Here is a 16,283-nt window from a genome sequence, read left to right as displayed (position 1 = left end):
ACATGTCTATGGCAGGCATCAGACTCTATACCAGGGACCCTTATCCCGTTGTCACATGTTAAGGCCTGGAAACCACCTCCCCAGCACTTCCCAGAGACAGGTTCTATCTTCAACCTGTCTCTGGAGAAATGCTGGGAAAAGGAACACTTCTGGGCCAATAGGGAAGAAGAAGGCAGGACATTAGTCAGAAGCAGATGCCAAGGTTTGGAGGTGCTCAGAAGGTGAGCAGTGAAAACAAGAAAAAGGGGAGATAATGAAAGAAGAAAAGAGGGATAAAGAGGAAAGAGAGAAAAAATGAAAGAAACAGAGAAGCCTCCGGAGCAGGGACAAAGAGAACAGACTCACTCCCTGCTGTAGCCAGGTCTCAGGAAGAGCCTAGCCCCAGTCTAGCTGGAGAGAGAGAGGCTGGGGAGTGACCATTGTCCTGCCTCTTCCAGAGGAAGGAGCTCCACACACAGCACAGCTGAAACTCCCCCACTCACCCGACTCTTCCCCTCTGGGAGACAAGCTCACAGAGTCTCTTGGGTCTGAAGATGGCTTCTGGGGCAGCACAGGACCCGTGGACACTGAGGTGGTTGACAGGGAAAGAAACCTGTACCGGTGAGTGAGCTATTCTCCATTCCACGACCCACAAAGGATTCCAAAGGCTGACATCCAAACCAGTCTCCCATAGTACGTTCCCTCCAACATGGTGATGGTCACTGTCTCAGCTGGAGAAACTGTCACTCTTGACTCCTCCCATGGAAACTGCCTCTTGTCCACTGACCAGTCACCAAATGGGAAGCCTTTGAGAAAGTCACTAATGCTCAGTAAAGCATTGTTTCAAGGCCACATATTTATTACTAATATAACATATGCTCATTTTAAAGTTTATCTGTGAACACACACATGAATTCTCAGGTTTGTCAGAAAGTGCCTTTACCTGCCAGGCCACCTCACCAGCCTTAGACCCTTATAAAGAAATAGACTCTTTAGTCGGGCAGTGGTGGCGCACGCCTGTAATCCCAGCAGTCGGGAGGCAGAGGTAGGTGGATCTCTGTGAGTTCGAGGCCAGCCTGGTCTACAGAGCCTGTCCAGGACAGGTTCCAAAGCTACAGAGAAACCCTGTTTCTAAAAAAAAAAAAAAAAAAAAAAAAAAAAAAAAAAAAAAAAAAAAAAAAAAAAAAAAAAAAGAAAGAAAGAAAGAAAGAAATATACTCTTTTATACTCTTTAAAAATAAGAACACTAAGAGCTGAAGATGTGGCCAATTGGTAGAGCCCTTGCCTAGCATATAAAGGGTCTTGAGTTTGACCCCTAGAACTTAATACACACACACAGAGAGAGAGAGAGAGAGAGAGAGAGAGAGAGAGAGAGAGAGAGAGAGAGAGAGAGACTTACCTATTTCATCGCCCTCATCATCATCACAAGAATAGCTAGTTGCTCTAGGTGTGTGTTCCCTGTAGGTTTGCTCTAGCTCGCTCAGAACTCACAGGTCTATAAGATGATATTGCCATTGCCCCTATTTACAGATAAGGAAACCAGGAGTCAGAACGCTAACTACTTTGTTTAGGGTCCATATGCAGAGAGCAAAGGAGCCAGGACTCAGAGATTTGGCTGAAGTCGGTGTGTCTATGGCCCTGCACCAGATCTGTATCCAGCCTGTGAGCAGATCTTGTCCAATGCATGACTGTTTCTGCATCTTCTAGAGTTCAGTTCCCCATGGCTGGCTCCTATCACTGGCCCAGCACTGGTCTTCGCTTTGTGGTGACAAGGGCCGTGACTGTAGAGATTGGATTCTGTGCCTGGAGCCAATTCCTGGGCAAGACTCCCTTGCAGCACAGTCACATGGTGGCTGGGCCTCTGTTTGACATCAAGACTGAGCAGGGAGCTGTGGCTGCTGTGCACCTCCCTCATTTTGTGGATCTCCAAGGTAACTAAGGGAAGCATAAGGAGGAGGGTGGTGGGAATGGGAGGTTTTTCCACTCATATAGGAGAATGTAGGATGATAGATGGGATGATGAGGAAAGAACTCATGGCTTCCTTAGTGAGACAGAGAGGGTCATGGAGGTAGAGCTTACCTGAAGGAGTCCTTAAGTAAATATAATGCAATTTTCTCAAGGCCTGCCCTGAGAAAATTCCTCCCCAAGCCCTGGGGAAGATGCTATGTATGGTGAGAGGTACCTGAGGGGAAGGAATCTATGTACACTATGCTCTTTTGTCCGTTTACTTTATTCCTTTATGACAAAACTCTGTCTATACAGCTTCAGTTCCATCCTGAGTCTCAGTTCCTCTTTGTACCTACTCTTTCTGTCCTCTCATAGCCCTGGTAATAACTAAGCCCTCATCTCCCTCCTCTGTTCCTTCTTCCTCCATCTATCCTTCCTGGCTCCTACCCCTGGCCCTGATAAACTCTACCAGAGATCTGCTTTACCCTCCGCAGAACCTCTGTCTTCCTCTCCTCTCTCTGGCCACTGGGTTCTGTCTCCTCTGGAATCCCCTCCAGTCCTTACTGCACCTGGTTATGCAAAAAGCCCTACTGTCCTCAGTCCATCTCTCTGCCATGCCCCTGGGTCTGAAGGAAGGGTATGGTCTGGGCCTCATTTGCACAAGAAGTAAAGCCATGTATCTACAGCCTGCTGGTCTCCTAGACTTAGCGTGGAGGGGGGGGCTACCTAGAGGTTCAGCAGGTGTGAGAAGCTGAACAGTTTGCCAAATGGTCTACTAATATATGGGCCCACAAGAAATTCATAGCAAGGTGTAGCTGAATATTAAGGCTGTATAACACTAAACATTCCCTGATAAATGGCTTCCCACTTGACGGACCCCTGGTCGGTCAAAGCATAGCTTTAATACACAGATGAATCTATAATATATTCTTGCAGCCCGCAAGACTTAAGTAAGAACTGATGTCCTCAGCAGCAATCTTTTTTAAACTTCCTTTTAATTTACTCTTTGTGTCGTTCACATCACGCATCTCCATCCCATTCATCTCACTATCACTTCGTATCTGCCCTCTGTCCTTGCAACCTCTAAAAATAAAATGTAGGAGGGGTAAAAAAAAAAGAAAAATCAATCTCATCATGGAAGCTGTAGTGTGACATAGTGAGTCAGATAGTAAACCCTTTTTTTTAAGATTCTTTATATATATATACATATATATATATATATATATATATATATATATATATATATATATATAATTTTACAATACCATTCAGTTCTACATATCAGCCACGGGTTCCCCTATTCTCCCCCCTCCCAACCCCTCCCCTTACCCCCAGCCTACCCTCCATTCCCACCTCCTCCAGGACAAGTCCTCCCCCGAGGACTGCGATCAACCCGGTAGACTCAGTCCAGGGAGGTCCAGTCCCTTCCTCCCAGACTGAGCCAAGTGTCCCTGCATAAGCTCCAGGTTTCAAACAGACAACTCATGCAATGAGCACAGGACTTGGTCCCACTGCCTAGTTGCCTCCCAAACTGATCAAGCCAATCAACTGCCTCACCTATTCAGAGGGCCTGATCCAGCTGGGGGCCCCTCAGCCTTTGGTTCATAGTTCATGTGTTTCCATTCACTTGGCTATTTTTTTTTCAATAATTGAGTAAAACTGAAATTTATTATAAGCCACAGTCGTCCTAGGGACCTCCATGCTATATATATAGCCTCTATGGCTCTCTGGGTTGTGGTCTGATTGTTCTTTATTTTATATCTAGAATCCACTTATGAGTGAGTACATACCATAACTGTCTTTCTGGGTTTGGGTTACCTCACTCAGGATGATTTTTTCTAGTTCCATCCATTTGCCTGCAAATTTCATGCTTTCATTGTTTTTCTCTGCTGAGTAGTACTCCATTGTGTATATGTACCACATTTTTTTTTTCATCCATTCTTCCGTTGATGGGCATCTAGGTTGTTTCCAGGTTCTGGCTATTACAAATAGTGCTGCTATGAACATAGCTGAGCATGTATCTTTATGGTATGAATCAGCATTCCTTGGGTATATGCCCAAGAGTGGGATAGCTGGGTCTTGAGGTAGTTCGATTCCTAATTTTCTGAGAAACCGCCATACTGATTTCCACAGTGGTTGTACAAGTAGTAAACCCTTTTTATCCATATATCTTTACTTGAAAGTGTTCATTGCAAACAACCATTGGTCTGGTTCAAGGCCTCTGATTCTGCTACACTATCAATGCTGGGCCTCACTAGAACTCTTATTGGTTATCCTGTTGTTATCCTGTGTTGTGGAGATCCTGCAGCTTTGGGTCTGCAGGACCTGTCCCTTCACATGCTCCAGCAGATCACAGATGGGATGGATGTTGGGGTGGGCCGACACATAACCCTGGTTCGGGGCCTGGGTAATTGCAGATTTGGTCAGCCCACCAGCTCTCCCTTGCCCTTATCACCAGGATGAAGCTCTGCTGCATTGCCCTGGTGAGTTCACCCTTTGTAGTGATGAGCAGGGGGTGGAACCAGTTCTGCTTTCGTGTCCTCAGGGTGGGTTCTCCCACAGAGAACCAGCTCTTCTGTGTTGCCCAGGCAAGGGGCAGGAGCCACTCTCCCAAGTGCTGCAGCTGATGAGGGACAAAGACAACTCTCCCACCTGCCTCAGGCATTGATGGGTGGGAGTGGGGTGGGGGAGAACATCTCTCCCCTACCCATGCTGCCACATGACAGATGAGTAATGGGGAAAGCTCTCCCATTCTCAACTTTGGAGTTGGCTTACCCCCACCTCCACCAATGGAGTTGGCTCTATTTTGCTGCCAAAGCAGGGTGCAGGGCCTGCTCTCCCAAGTGTTGCAGCTGGTGATGGGCAGGGGCAGCTCTCCTGCTCATATGGTCCCAGGGCCAGCGCTCCCACCTGCCTCAGGCATTGATGGGCAGGGGAGTGGAATGGGAGAGGGCATCTCTCTCCTGCCCATGCCTCCCCTCAGTAGCAACACTAACTGGTATTTATTAAGTGCTCTTTATACACCATGTCCCTTGAGCTACTAGCCAGACATGGGATAAATTAAGCTATTTTAAGAGATCTTGTGAAGACCATGTACAAAGTGAACTAACAAGGAACACTTAGTACCAAAGTCTGTCAACATGTGAAAGCCATTACCATCCCTACAGACATGTGAGAACTGGGGTCATAGAAAGGGGGCTTAAGAGAAGAAAGGGGTCATAAACTATCTCAACCTCACTCACCTCCATGGATAAAGTTCCAAGAAGTATTTCTTGTTTTAAGAGCACTGCTCAGTTCCACAGTCCATTTCCTAATTGGGTTATTTGTTCTCTTGGTGCTTAGGTTTTTTTAGTTCCAGGGAAGTCTCATTTCTGCAGTCACAGAAGTTTAGTGAGCAGCTGAAGCTACTCACCAGGAGCAGAGCATAGGGCAGGGGAAATGGACCAGAAACTCAGAACTCCAGGTGTCCTGAGCCCCTGTAAAGTATTCCCTAGGGAAAGTTCCAGAGCAACACAAGGTTAAGGACAGAGACCCAAGGAAGCTCTGGAGTCTTTATAGGGCCATTTAGAAATGGAAAGGGTGATGATGGCTGATGATCCACAGAGTAGCAAATATAACCACTGTTCTACCATGCTGCCTCTACCACAGTGAGACGTGGGCCCAGAGGTTGTCCAGGTGATCTGTTTGGGAGAAAGAGCTCTGCCCATGTCCATCAGTGACAGACCTTCATCTGTCCTCATGCTGCACTGGGGTATCTGAGGCTAGTATTTGACTAACAGAGTGAAGGTCTACAGTCAAACAAGAACAGAGAAAATAGTCTGTCTTGAGCCCCTTTTCACACTCTAAACCTAGGGGGAGGGGTGGTTGGCAAGCCCACCCTTTCCCATTATAAAGTCACTCTATCCATACCCTTATTAATCTCATCCATCCACCAGGTAGGCCGGGGAAATGGGATTTTCCCAAGGAATTAGGGAGCCTTTGAGTGCAAAGGAATCTAGCCAAAGCCTGCTGAACTGCAGGTCACATTTGGACAGGAATGAATTCACCAAGCTGGTGACAATGTCTTTGGAGGTCTCCTAGGAAGGCCAAGATCAATGTGCTAGTATACTCAGTGCCTAGAAAAGACTAACTTCTTTGTAAATGGCACCCTCTACCTTTTCTCTCAGGTGGCAGAAGGGGGCCCTTGAGTCTCTCCTAAGCCCATTCATGAGGGTTCTACATCATCACTCTCCTAAAGCGCTGCCTAAATCCATTCCCCTGGATTGGGATTTTTGAGAGGACAGAGTCATTTAAACATCCTCCAATGTCTCTCTGAGCTGAGCCCTGGGTTTCTACTATGCCAAGCCAAGCCTGGCTCAGACAGGCATTTAATCTATACCATTTGACTCCATTCTTGGACAGGAATTCAGAAGGACACCTCAAAGTTCCAAGTGGCCCACTTTATGAAGGACGGGGTAGTCTTGGAGAAGCCAGCCAAAGTGGAGCCACATTGCACAGTTCTGAAAGACCCCAGCTTCTCTCCTTTAGGAGTCATGCTAAAAAAAATCCCTGTCACCTGGCGATTAATATCCATCACCTCCATCACATTGCTCTACCATCAACCTCATGCTGAGGAACTGAAACTCCACCTTTACCTGATCCCCAATGACTGCACTATTCGGAAGGTGAGAACCATACGGGCCCATCCAGGGTGGGCTGACAGAAAACACGAAATGAGGAGAGCATCCCAGTGGGATCCTCTCCTGGGAGTGAGGGTGGGCCTCTTGTGAGTAGACCCTGGTGTGGGTGAGTGATCTGCCCTCTGCTCAGCCTTAATCTGGACCCCTCAATCCCAAGTCTCCCTTGTGTCTGCTGCTCCTTCACTCACCTCTTCACAGCTTCCTACAGCCTCTTTCGTGGCATTGGAAGGATGGGGAGGCTCCACACCCAACCTGCAGCCTTTCCCTGTCCTTTCTTCTCTGGCAGTGACCCTACGACCATTGTGAACATGGAACAAACTAGAGTAGAGCTGTCTGTACAGTGCACGGGGAGGAGGGCTGCAGAGGTTTGATTACACCCCCCAACCCCGCTTCCATGCACACACACAAAAGAACCAATGGACCATCTCACCTTATTCAGCAAGATTATGTAGGTCGGAAATCACTGTCCGTTACCTTCCTTAGGCCATAGATGATGAAGAAATGAAGTTCCTGTTTGTGCGAATACACAAGCCTCCCCCCATGGGCTCCCTTTATGTGGGCTCTCGATATACCGTGTCTTGTTCAGGGACTATGGAAATTATACCCAAGGTAAGCAGCCTGATATTTGCCCTTCTCGAAGATCAGATGTTAGGCTTGGGAAAACCTGTTGGGTGGTTCTCTCAGGTGCTGAAACTTGAGGTTTGGAGGAAAGCAATTGGAATTCGTGATGTACCAGAAATCACAACTGGATGGACTAACTTGGGGCACCATAGTGTTTAGGCTATACTGTGCTAAAGCCATGAAGCCAAATAAACCCGACTTATTACTCATCATGGGACATCTCAGTAAAAATGGTTCTAGAAAGAAAGCACTGTAGGATGTCTGTCATTTGGTAATTGTCAGGAAGGACTAAGGAAGCCTAATTACTCTATGTTGGGTATTGTCAGAGAGCAGGGACAATTCTATGACTGGTGATCTCAACAAACCAAATGTTACCGTGGTTAAACTAAAGCAATAGAATATTGGAATGGTTGAACATACAAGATTCATTTAGTATGTGTTTTAGGGTGTTTGGGATTCTGTGGGCTTCGTGGTAAGCTGTTTAAAGAAGATGCCCCATGCATGCCCAATGGAAGAGCTGTAACATGGCTGACCCACAAGTCTTGGAACTCTTTGTACTAACACTGAGATTTAGCTGAGTCTCAGATTCTTCCAGGACACTGGGGACTGCTTTTGGCTTCTCCCTATTTCTCAGTATATCCTCTCCCAACACTCTTTTACCAAAAGCTACTGAGCATTCATCTGTATTACCCACATGTCCATAACTGGCCCAGATTTTCTGCTCATGAACAGAAAGCATATGTGAATGGTGGTTTGTGGCTGAACCAGAGTTAGACGAGTGTGAGTTTAGTTTGAAACATCTATCAGAACACTGGCTAGCAACAGCACTTAAGACCCCAGACAGGCCAGGTGGTGGTGCACGGCTTTAGTCCCAGCACTTGGGAGGCAGAGACAGGTGAATGTCTGTAAGTTCAAGGCCAGCCTGGTCCACAGATAGAATTCCAGTACAGCCAGGGCTACACAGAGAAACCTTGTCTAAAAAAAGACAAAAGATAAATGATCCCAGACAGGGGCTGGGGAGATGGCAGCAAAGTGTGATTTCATGAAAACATAAAGGTCTGAGTTAAGAACCCCAGCACCCACGTGAAAAGCTGCCTGAAACTCCAGTGCTGGGAAGACAGAGATAGGAGGATCCCTTGGGAAAGCTGGCCAGCCTAGCAAAAAGTAAGGTGGAGCCTTATGAGCAAGATGGCTCAGTGGATAAAGGCACTTGCCACCACACCTGATGACCTAGGTTTGGTCCCCGGAGCCCAAATGGTAAATGGAGAGAACTGACTCCATCAAGCTGTCTTCTGACCTCCACATGCACACCATGGCACATGTATACACAAACACACACACACATACACACACACACACACACACACACACACACACACACACCTTGATGATCCTATTTAATATTGAGCTAGGTGACAGGTACTGAAAAGGAGGTGATGTCTGTCCATTACGTTTGGAATCATGAACCAAAGGATGAATAGGCAAGCTGCACAGTTTGGAGCCCTTCTGTATATCTGTTGCCAACCAGTGATAAGAGAGAGATAATCTACTCATTCAACAAATGTTAACCCAGTGCCAGAGATATGCTTCGGGGGAGATAGGTCAATGGACAGACAGATCCATTTACTTGGGAGGGTAGCATCCCATCAGATAAGACCTGCATAAATAATAGTAACCAGTAACACCGAGGGCTAACAAGTAAATACAGTGCCGTGAGAGAGACTTGGGATCACTTCTCAGCCTTTTCACCAAGATCAGTTGTAGGATTTGTGCTTATCAGAGAATGACTTGGACACTTCTACTGGCAAGTCAGAGAAACATCTCTGAGAAGATGCCACGTGAGTTGAGGCCTCAGTGACATAAAGAGTCGAGGCATGTAGGATTGTGAAGTACTTCAGACACAGGAACATATGCAGAGGCACAGAAGTGACAGCAAGCTTCAAGTCTCCAGGTGCCAGAGAGGAAGTCATCGTGGCAGAGTTGGTGCATGTAGCAGAAAGTGGGGTCACACTAGAGGCAGCACCTCCTAGGACTCATTGATCCAGTTTGTTCTGTTGCGGAATTTTGATTTTGTGCAAGTGCAAAGGCAAAACCCCACCATGGGGTCTGCTGTGGGATAATGCTCTTGTACGCTGTAAATATTTGTCACTCAGATTAGTTTTATAAAACACTGACTGACTTGCTGGGCGGTGGTGACGCATGCCTTTAATCCCAGCACTCGGGAGGCAGAGCCAGGCAGATCTCTGTGAGTTCCAGGCCAGCCTGGTCTACAGAGCAAGATCCAGGACAGGCACCAAAACTACACAGAGAAATCCTGTCTTAAAAAACCAAGATTTAAAAAAAATAAGAAATAATTTTTAAAAAAGTACTGACTGGTTAGTAGCTGGGCAGGAAGTTAGGCAGGAAAGCCAAACTGAGAATACTGGGAAGAAGGAAGGTGGAGTCAAGGAGTGGCTAGCCAGACACAGAGGAAGCAGGATGAGAATGTTGTACAGAGATAAGGTACCAAGCTACATAGCTAAACAGACAAGAATTATGAGTTAATTTAAGTGCAAGAGCAAGTGAATAATAAGCCTGAGCTACTGGCTGAGCATTTATAAATAAGCCTCATAGTCAATTATTTAAGAAGCAGCTGCTGGGTATTTGGGAACAGGCAGGCAGGAGAGAAACTATCATGTACAGGGTTTTAAACATGATCATGCAGGACTTTGTTTGCTCTGATAAAATGTCTCTAGCACTAGGTGAGAATAGATGATAAGCAGGCAAGAGCAAAAGCAAGAACAAGTCGAAAGGATGCAGATGAGAGGCATTGGTAGCTTAACTAAGGAAGCAGCCATGGAGATGAATAGTTGATAGAGTCAGGAAACTGACAACACAAGAAACTGTCAAGACCAAAAGGACTATGAGTCTTTATGATAGGTATCTAAATCAATCGTGTTGGTAAAGACAACAGGCTTTGATAGACAGGTTATTATGGGAAGATGCAGGAAGAGGTTACAGATGGTGCCTAGATGGGGATCTGGTCACTCAAAAGATGATTGTGCAGTTTTCTGAGTTTGAGGAGACTTGAGAAAGGCATGCTTGAAAGACAGCTGGGAGTCAAGTCTTCTGTCTTAGATTTGATTTGCCTAAGAAAAGACATAGCTGTAAGTTTTCTGTTGACTGGAAACAAGTTAAGTTTAGAACTTGTTAGGAATGAAATTTTGTACTAAAGGAATGAGGGCTTGGATTCAAGATAGAAAAGAAGGAAAAAGAAAGGCCCAGTTAAAGATGGACAGCCTGGCGGTGGCTGCACATGTCTTTAATCCCAGAACTCAGGAGGCAGAGACAGGCAAATCTCTAAGTTCAAGGCCAGCCTGGTCTACAGAATAAGTTCTAGGATAGCCTGGGCTACACAGAGAAATCCTATCTCAAAAAGAAAGAAAGAAAGAAAGAAAGAAAGAAAGAAAGAAAGAAAGAAAGAAAGAAAGAAAGAAAGAAAGAAAGAAAGAAAGAAAGGGAAAGAGAGAGGGAGGGAGGGAGAGAGGGAGGGAGGGAGAGAGGGAGGGAGGGAGGGAGGGAGGGAAGGAAGGAAGGAAGGAAGGAAGGAAGGAAGGAAGGAAGGAAGGGGAAGGAAGGAAGGAAGGAAGGAAGGAAGGAAAAAAGGAAGAAAAGAAGGAATGCAGGAAGGAAGGACAAAAAGGAAGAGAGAAAATAAAAGATGAAGGAGAAGAGCTTTGGCTTAGAATGTGTGAGCACTACTTTGAGAATGAGCCTTGAGTTGGCCCATGGATTCTCTTCAGTGCTCTCACCCTTCTGAATTAGTACATGTTGTCAAAGTTGACTGACTTCAGGAGAAAGGATAATGTCCCTCTGCAATGGAGTAGGACCAAGAGGGTGTTGGAGTGGGGAAAGACTCATCTTCAGAACAAACAATGGCTTCTCACATAGAGGCTCTTGCTTTCTCCAGGAGCTTGAGCTGTGCTACCGGAGCTCCGCAGAAGCCCAGCTCTTCTCAGAAATCTATGTTGGCCACTTACAATCAGGGATCCGGTTGGAAATAAAAGACAAGAATGCTGGCACTGTAGTTTGGGAAACCTTGTTGAAACCAGGTAAACCTAGGACAAATTCAGGGTGCACAAAGGTAAGAGAAAGATCCATGATGGGCCAAATGATCATAAATACCCCTAGAAAAAATGATGTGGCTTTTTAAGTTATACAGACACTGATTTTATAAGAATTTCAACTCTTCCACGAGACCTGAGTTTGTTTCCCAGCACCCATGTTTTATGACTGCTTATAATTCCAGTTCCAGGGGATCCAGCGCCCTCTTCTGGGCTCTACAGACACCTACACTCATGTGCATAGGCATACACAAACAAGCATAATTTAAAATTACAAAAATAATTCTTTAAAAATATTAAAAAGGAAAAGGAATAGGTTTAGACTCAAAATAAAATATCAAATACTTTAAAACTTCAGGCAAAGGACTCGGTTAGTTCTCCAGGAATTTAATTCAGGCCAAGGCAGGCTAAAATGGGTTGAGATGATGTTGGAAGAAGTTGCTGTTTCTCATCTAGAAGCTTTCTTTCTTTTGATTAGTCTAAAATCATAACCTCTGGGCTTCAACTTCCTAAAGACATTAGGAAAGGATTCACCTAGATTGTGTCTATAGGTCCATTCTACCCTTATGCCAGACTCGGACAGAATTTGTCTCTAGCTTGTTCTCAGAATCCAAGCATCTAGATGAGAGTTTCAGGGTATGTCATGTGAGTTTATAACTAGCACTATTATAGATGCATCTCCATCTCTCCTTTCCTCTAGGAGACCTTAGACCTGCATCCACTCCAGTCACTCCAGCCCCTACAGGTCAGTAGCACCTGCCACACCAAATGAGGCAGTGAGGGTTTCAGGGTGCACTATCTGGTTCTGGAGGGAAGGGAAAGGAGAAAAGAGGGGACCCTCTCATTGCCAGCCTCACCAGGATGTGGGGAGCTTCACATCCAAGTCCCCGGGCCTTTTGCTCCTGGCCATGGGGGCCATAACACACCCCATTCACAACCTCAGTCATTAACCCTTTCTGTTCCCACAGAGTGTCAGGCTGGCTACTGACATGAGGCTAGGCAAGGGGTTTCCAGAGTGGGAAGGAAGCCAGTGACACAATGAGATAAGAAACAGAAGTGGAGAATGAGCTGTGAGAGGCTCTGCTGGGAGCCTCTCTTTGATTCCTGCCAGTCTTGCCTTCATCCACAGTTGCCAGGCCCTCCCTGCACTTTGTGGACCGGCATAGGGAGCAGCTGGTGGCCCGAGTGACATCAGTGGACCCTGTCTTGGACAAACTGCATGGTCAGGTGCTGAGTGAAGAGCAGTATGAGATGGTTCGTGCTGAGGCCAACAATCAAAACAAGATGCGGAGGCTGTTCAGCTACAGTCGGTCCTGGGACAAAGCCAGAAAAAGTCAACTCTACCAAGCCCTGAAGGAGACCCACTCTTACCTGATCCTAGAACTCTGGGAGAGGTGGGGCAGGGACCTTGGGGGATGGGTATCCTGAGATCTCGACAGCTGAAACCTGAGCCTTGAACCATGCCTCTGCCTGATCTTTCTTTTGGCCTCATTTCCACCATCTATGATCCCCCTTGGCTTGGTCTTGGTTCTGTGAAGCTTGTCTGCTGCAGGTGGCATTCATTCTCAGAGATGTCCCTCTAGACAGCTTGACTGTGAAAGCCAAGGGGCAAGTGGGTAACTGTGAGGCATCCTTGGCAGTGACCTTTGTTGTTGCTGTTGTTTTTGTTTTTTGAGATAGTTTCTCAGGGTAGCTTTGCGCCTTCCCAGGAACTTGCTCTATAGCCCAGGCTGGCCTCGAACTCACAGAAATCCACCTGCCTCTGCCTCCCGAGTGCTGGGATTAAAGGCGTGGGCCACCACCGCCCAGCGGCAGTGGACATATTTTATCAGCCCACTCAGAATGGCATACAATTTAGAACTTACAAATTGTTTGTTTCTGGAATTGTCCATGTAACCTTTTCAAGCCACAATTGAATTAAAATTAAAAGCTCTGCCTTTTAAAAAAAGGACTAAAGTACACAGTAGGCACTGTACAATATCTTGATTTCACTGCTTAGTGGGTGGGTGAAGAAGGTCAGCATATCTCTCAGCATCCCACAATTGTACAGTTAGAAAATGTAGCATTGTTTGTATACAAATGTTGGTTAGATGGGGTCCCCCATTGGGAACTTTCCAGTGTCCAGCAGGCTCAGGTGTAGAGGACAAAGGAGCCACAGGCAGCAGGCTGCTAACAGTAGTTAAAACAGTAGCAGCAGCCCTAAACAGAAACAAAGAGCCCCACCACCACACCACACACACACACCCAAGAAACAACTACTAGAGCAGAGCTGCTGAACCGTAACACTCAGTGTAACTGTAACACTTCTCAGAACTAGAAGAGCATTCTACTGCCACCGAGGGCTCAAAGCGGTTTCATTTGAATCCCATTTAAACCCCTGGATGAACTAAGCAGTCTGGTCACAGCAAGCGTCTGAAAACATCACAGCAGAAACTTTTACAGTGTTTCCTACCTCTATGGAAACAGAGACGAGTGGAGCTTAGGGGTCTTTCCCCTATTAGGTTTGATAGCTCTTCTCTGATTGGTCCTATTTCTTCACCTTATTTGCATACCCACATTTAGCCAGCAACGTTTAGCTGGCATCCTGGCAACCAAATCCACACATTTCAATACTATAAAGCCAGAACTACTGCAGGAGCTCATGGAAAAAGAGGAAAAGGAAGACTTCTGAGCCTAGTACTCCTGTTCTCTTCAGAGGAAAAAGCCTTGAAGACTTTAAGAGCCAGACTCCCAAACGCCTCACTCTTCGAAGAGGAGGCTGCCTGCCCCTAAGGATTTTCTGTCCTGGGCAAGGCGCTTGCTCAAAGCCAGCTTCCAGGACTCGAGTTTTTTCTGCCTCAGCCTCCAGGGCTCAGCACTGGCTGGGCGGCAAAGGGGAATTCATTTCCTGCTCGAAGAACTGCTGCTTCAGGAGACCTATAACTCCAACCTTCCAGACTCTCCGGAGACCGGAGAACAGGAGACCGGCAGGCCTGCTCCTCTGTGTTGCTCCGCAAGGGACTGACTACTCTTGGCTGGTATCCCAGAGCTCCGCAAGAACTGCTGAGCCGTCACACTCCCGTTAACTGGAACACTTCTCGAGACTATAACAGCATCCCACTGCTAGGGAGAGTTCAAACCTGTTTTCTTGTAATCCCATGTGGCAGTCTGCTTTAAATTGTTTTATTCCACTTAAACCTTGCCAATTCCAACTTGAAAAATGAAATACTTGCCATTTGTACTCAACTGTCTGTCTCCTCCATTCTTAGAGAGAGGGACAAGAACGCAGTAGGACAGAAGACAGTCTCCACCTACCGCTTGACAAGCATAAAAAAAGAAAAGAAAATTAGGAGGCAAGGACCATGCATCAGTCCCAGCTACTTCCAAAGTATAAGGAAGAAGCACCCCCCCCCCCCCCATCCCCGTTGCTTTGACCATTGTAACTAGAGTTTTCCTGCCTTGCCCACAGTCAGGACAAATCTCTATCACCCGCCAGTCCCACAGCCACTCAGACCCGACCAAGTAAACACAGAGACTTATATTGCTTACAAACTGTATGGCCATGGCAGGCTTCTTGCTAACTGTTCTTATAGCTTAAATTAATCCATTTCCATAAATCTATACCTTGCCACATGGCTCGTGGCTTACCTGGCGTCTTCTCATGCTTCTTGTCATGGCGGCGGCTGGCAGTGTCTCCCTCTGTCTTCCTGTTCCTTCCTTTCTCCTCTCTGTTAGTCCTGCCTATACTTCCTGCCTGGCCACTGGGCAATCAGTGTTTTATTTATTGACCAATCAGAGCATTTGACATACAGATCATCCCACAGCAGACCATAGTGTTTAATCACAGCCATAGTAACCCTAAAACAGAAATTGGTACCAGGATAGTGGGGTATTGCTGTGAGAGACCCGACCATGTATTTTGGGGAGGTTTGCAGGACTTTGGACTAGAAAAGTCATTGATTGTTAAGCACTCAGTGGGCTGTTCAGTAGGAGCTGGGAAGATAAAATGTTGATGAACACAGGCTCTCCTTTAGAAGCCTGAAGTGGAACCTGCAGTTCTAGGTTTGCCAATCTGCTTTGCCAAACCTGGAAAAGGAGGGGAACCCAGAAGTCCTCCCACTTGGGCATACAGGAAGCCCCAGGATCTGCTGAAAGTTTCTAGTAGGAGGGAGCAGCTACGAGTTGGGCCTTCAGACCTTGCCCACTCCTGCCACCTGCAGGATGAAGTCACAACTGCAGCCTTAACTCTGAGGGGGTGCGGTGGGGAGGGGAGGGCTCTGAATGCAGGGTTGTGAGCGGAGGAGAAAGCAAACCAAAGTCCAGGTGGGGAGCAGCCTAGCGTGAAGCTTTGTGTCTCTGAAAGTCAACATCTTCCTAATGACTAATGTCACCCATAGACAAAGACACACTCATACTACTCATACACACACACAAAGTAGCTCCTTCATTAGGTTTTCAGGGTACTGGTAGCCAGTATGATAGCACGAGTCATTCTATAACTTGGTGCCTACCCAAGATAAACAAGTGCACATGGCCATACAAAGACTTGTAAACAGGTGGCCGAGAAGCTAAATTTTTAATAGTTAAAATCTAGAAACAATCCAAAACCCACTAACATATAAATAGAAAAATGCTTTGTGGTGACATGCACATGGCAGAATACTGTATTAAAATTAGCAATTAAAAATAAACCGGATGGCGGTGGCGTACGCCTTTAATCCCAGCACTCGGGAGGCAGAGCCAGGTGGATCTCTTCAATGCCAGCCTGGGCTACAGAGTGAGATCCAGAACAGGCACCAAAACTACACAGAGAAACCCTGTCTTGAAAAACAGATTAGATAGATAGATAGATAGATAGATAGATAGATAGATAGATAGATAGATAGATAGATAGATAGATAGATAGATAGAATCAAAAATTAACTAATGGGCTGTAGAGATGGCTCAGAGGTTAAGAGCACCGTTTGCTCTTCTA

The 16,283-nt window shown here is 46.3% G+C and overlaps 1 protein-coding gene across 2 annotated transcripts in view; it reads left to right on the top strand.

Annotated features, from left to right (window-relative positions):
- The window catches only part of LOC102916156 (NACHT, LRR and PYD domains-containing protein 1a-like), a 40,281-nt gene extending 24,714 nt beyond the window's left edge, over window positions 1-15,567 (top strand). Inside the window, exons 8-14 of one of the 2 annotated variants that reach the window (XM_076542795.1) lie at window positions 438-600; window positions 1,687-1,910; window positions 6,328-6,590; window positions 7,089-7,214; window positions 11,176-11,317; window positions 12,030-12,074; window positions 12,459-15,567. In XM_076542795.1, the coding sequence (XP_076398910.1) occupies window positions 438-600; window positions 1,687-1,910; window positions 6,328-6,590; window positions 7,089-7,214; window positions 11,176-11,317; window positions 12,030-12,074; window positions 12,459-12,757 (1,262 nt within the window). In that variant the 3' untranslated portion in view covers window positions 12,758-15,567. The remainder of the gene's footprint in view (window positions 1-437; window positions 601-1,686; window positions 1,911-6,327; window positions 6,591-7,088; window positions 7,215-11,175; window positions 11,318-12,029; window positions 12,075-12,458) is intronic. The other variant, XM_076542794.1, reaches the window with a different exon arrangement.
- The last annotated feature ends 716 nt before the right edge of the window (window positions 15,568-16,283 follow it).

Source organism: Peromyscus maniculatus, chromosome 8 (assembly GCF_049852395.1).
Source record: "Peromyscus maniculatus bairdii isolate BWxNUB_F1_BW_parent chromosome 8, HU_Pman_BW_mat_3.1, whole genome shotgun sequence".
Lineage (NCBI taxonomy): Eukaryota > Metazoa > Chordata > Mammalia > Rodentia > Cricetidae > Peromyscus > Peromyscus maniculatus.
This window is presented reverse-complemented; position numbering and strand designations above follow the sequence as displayed.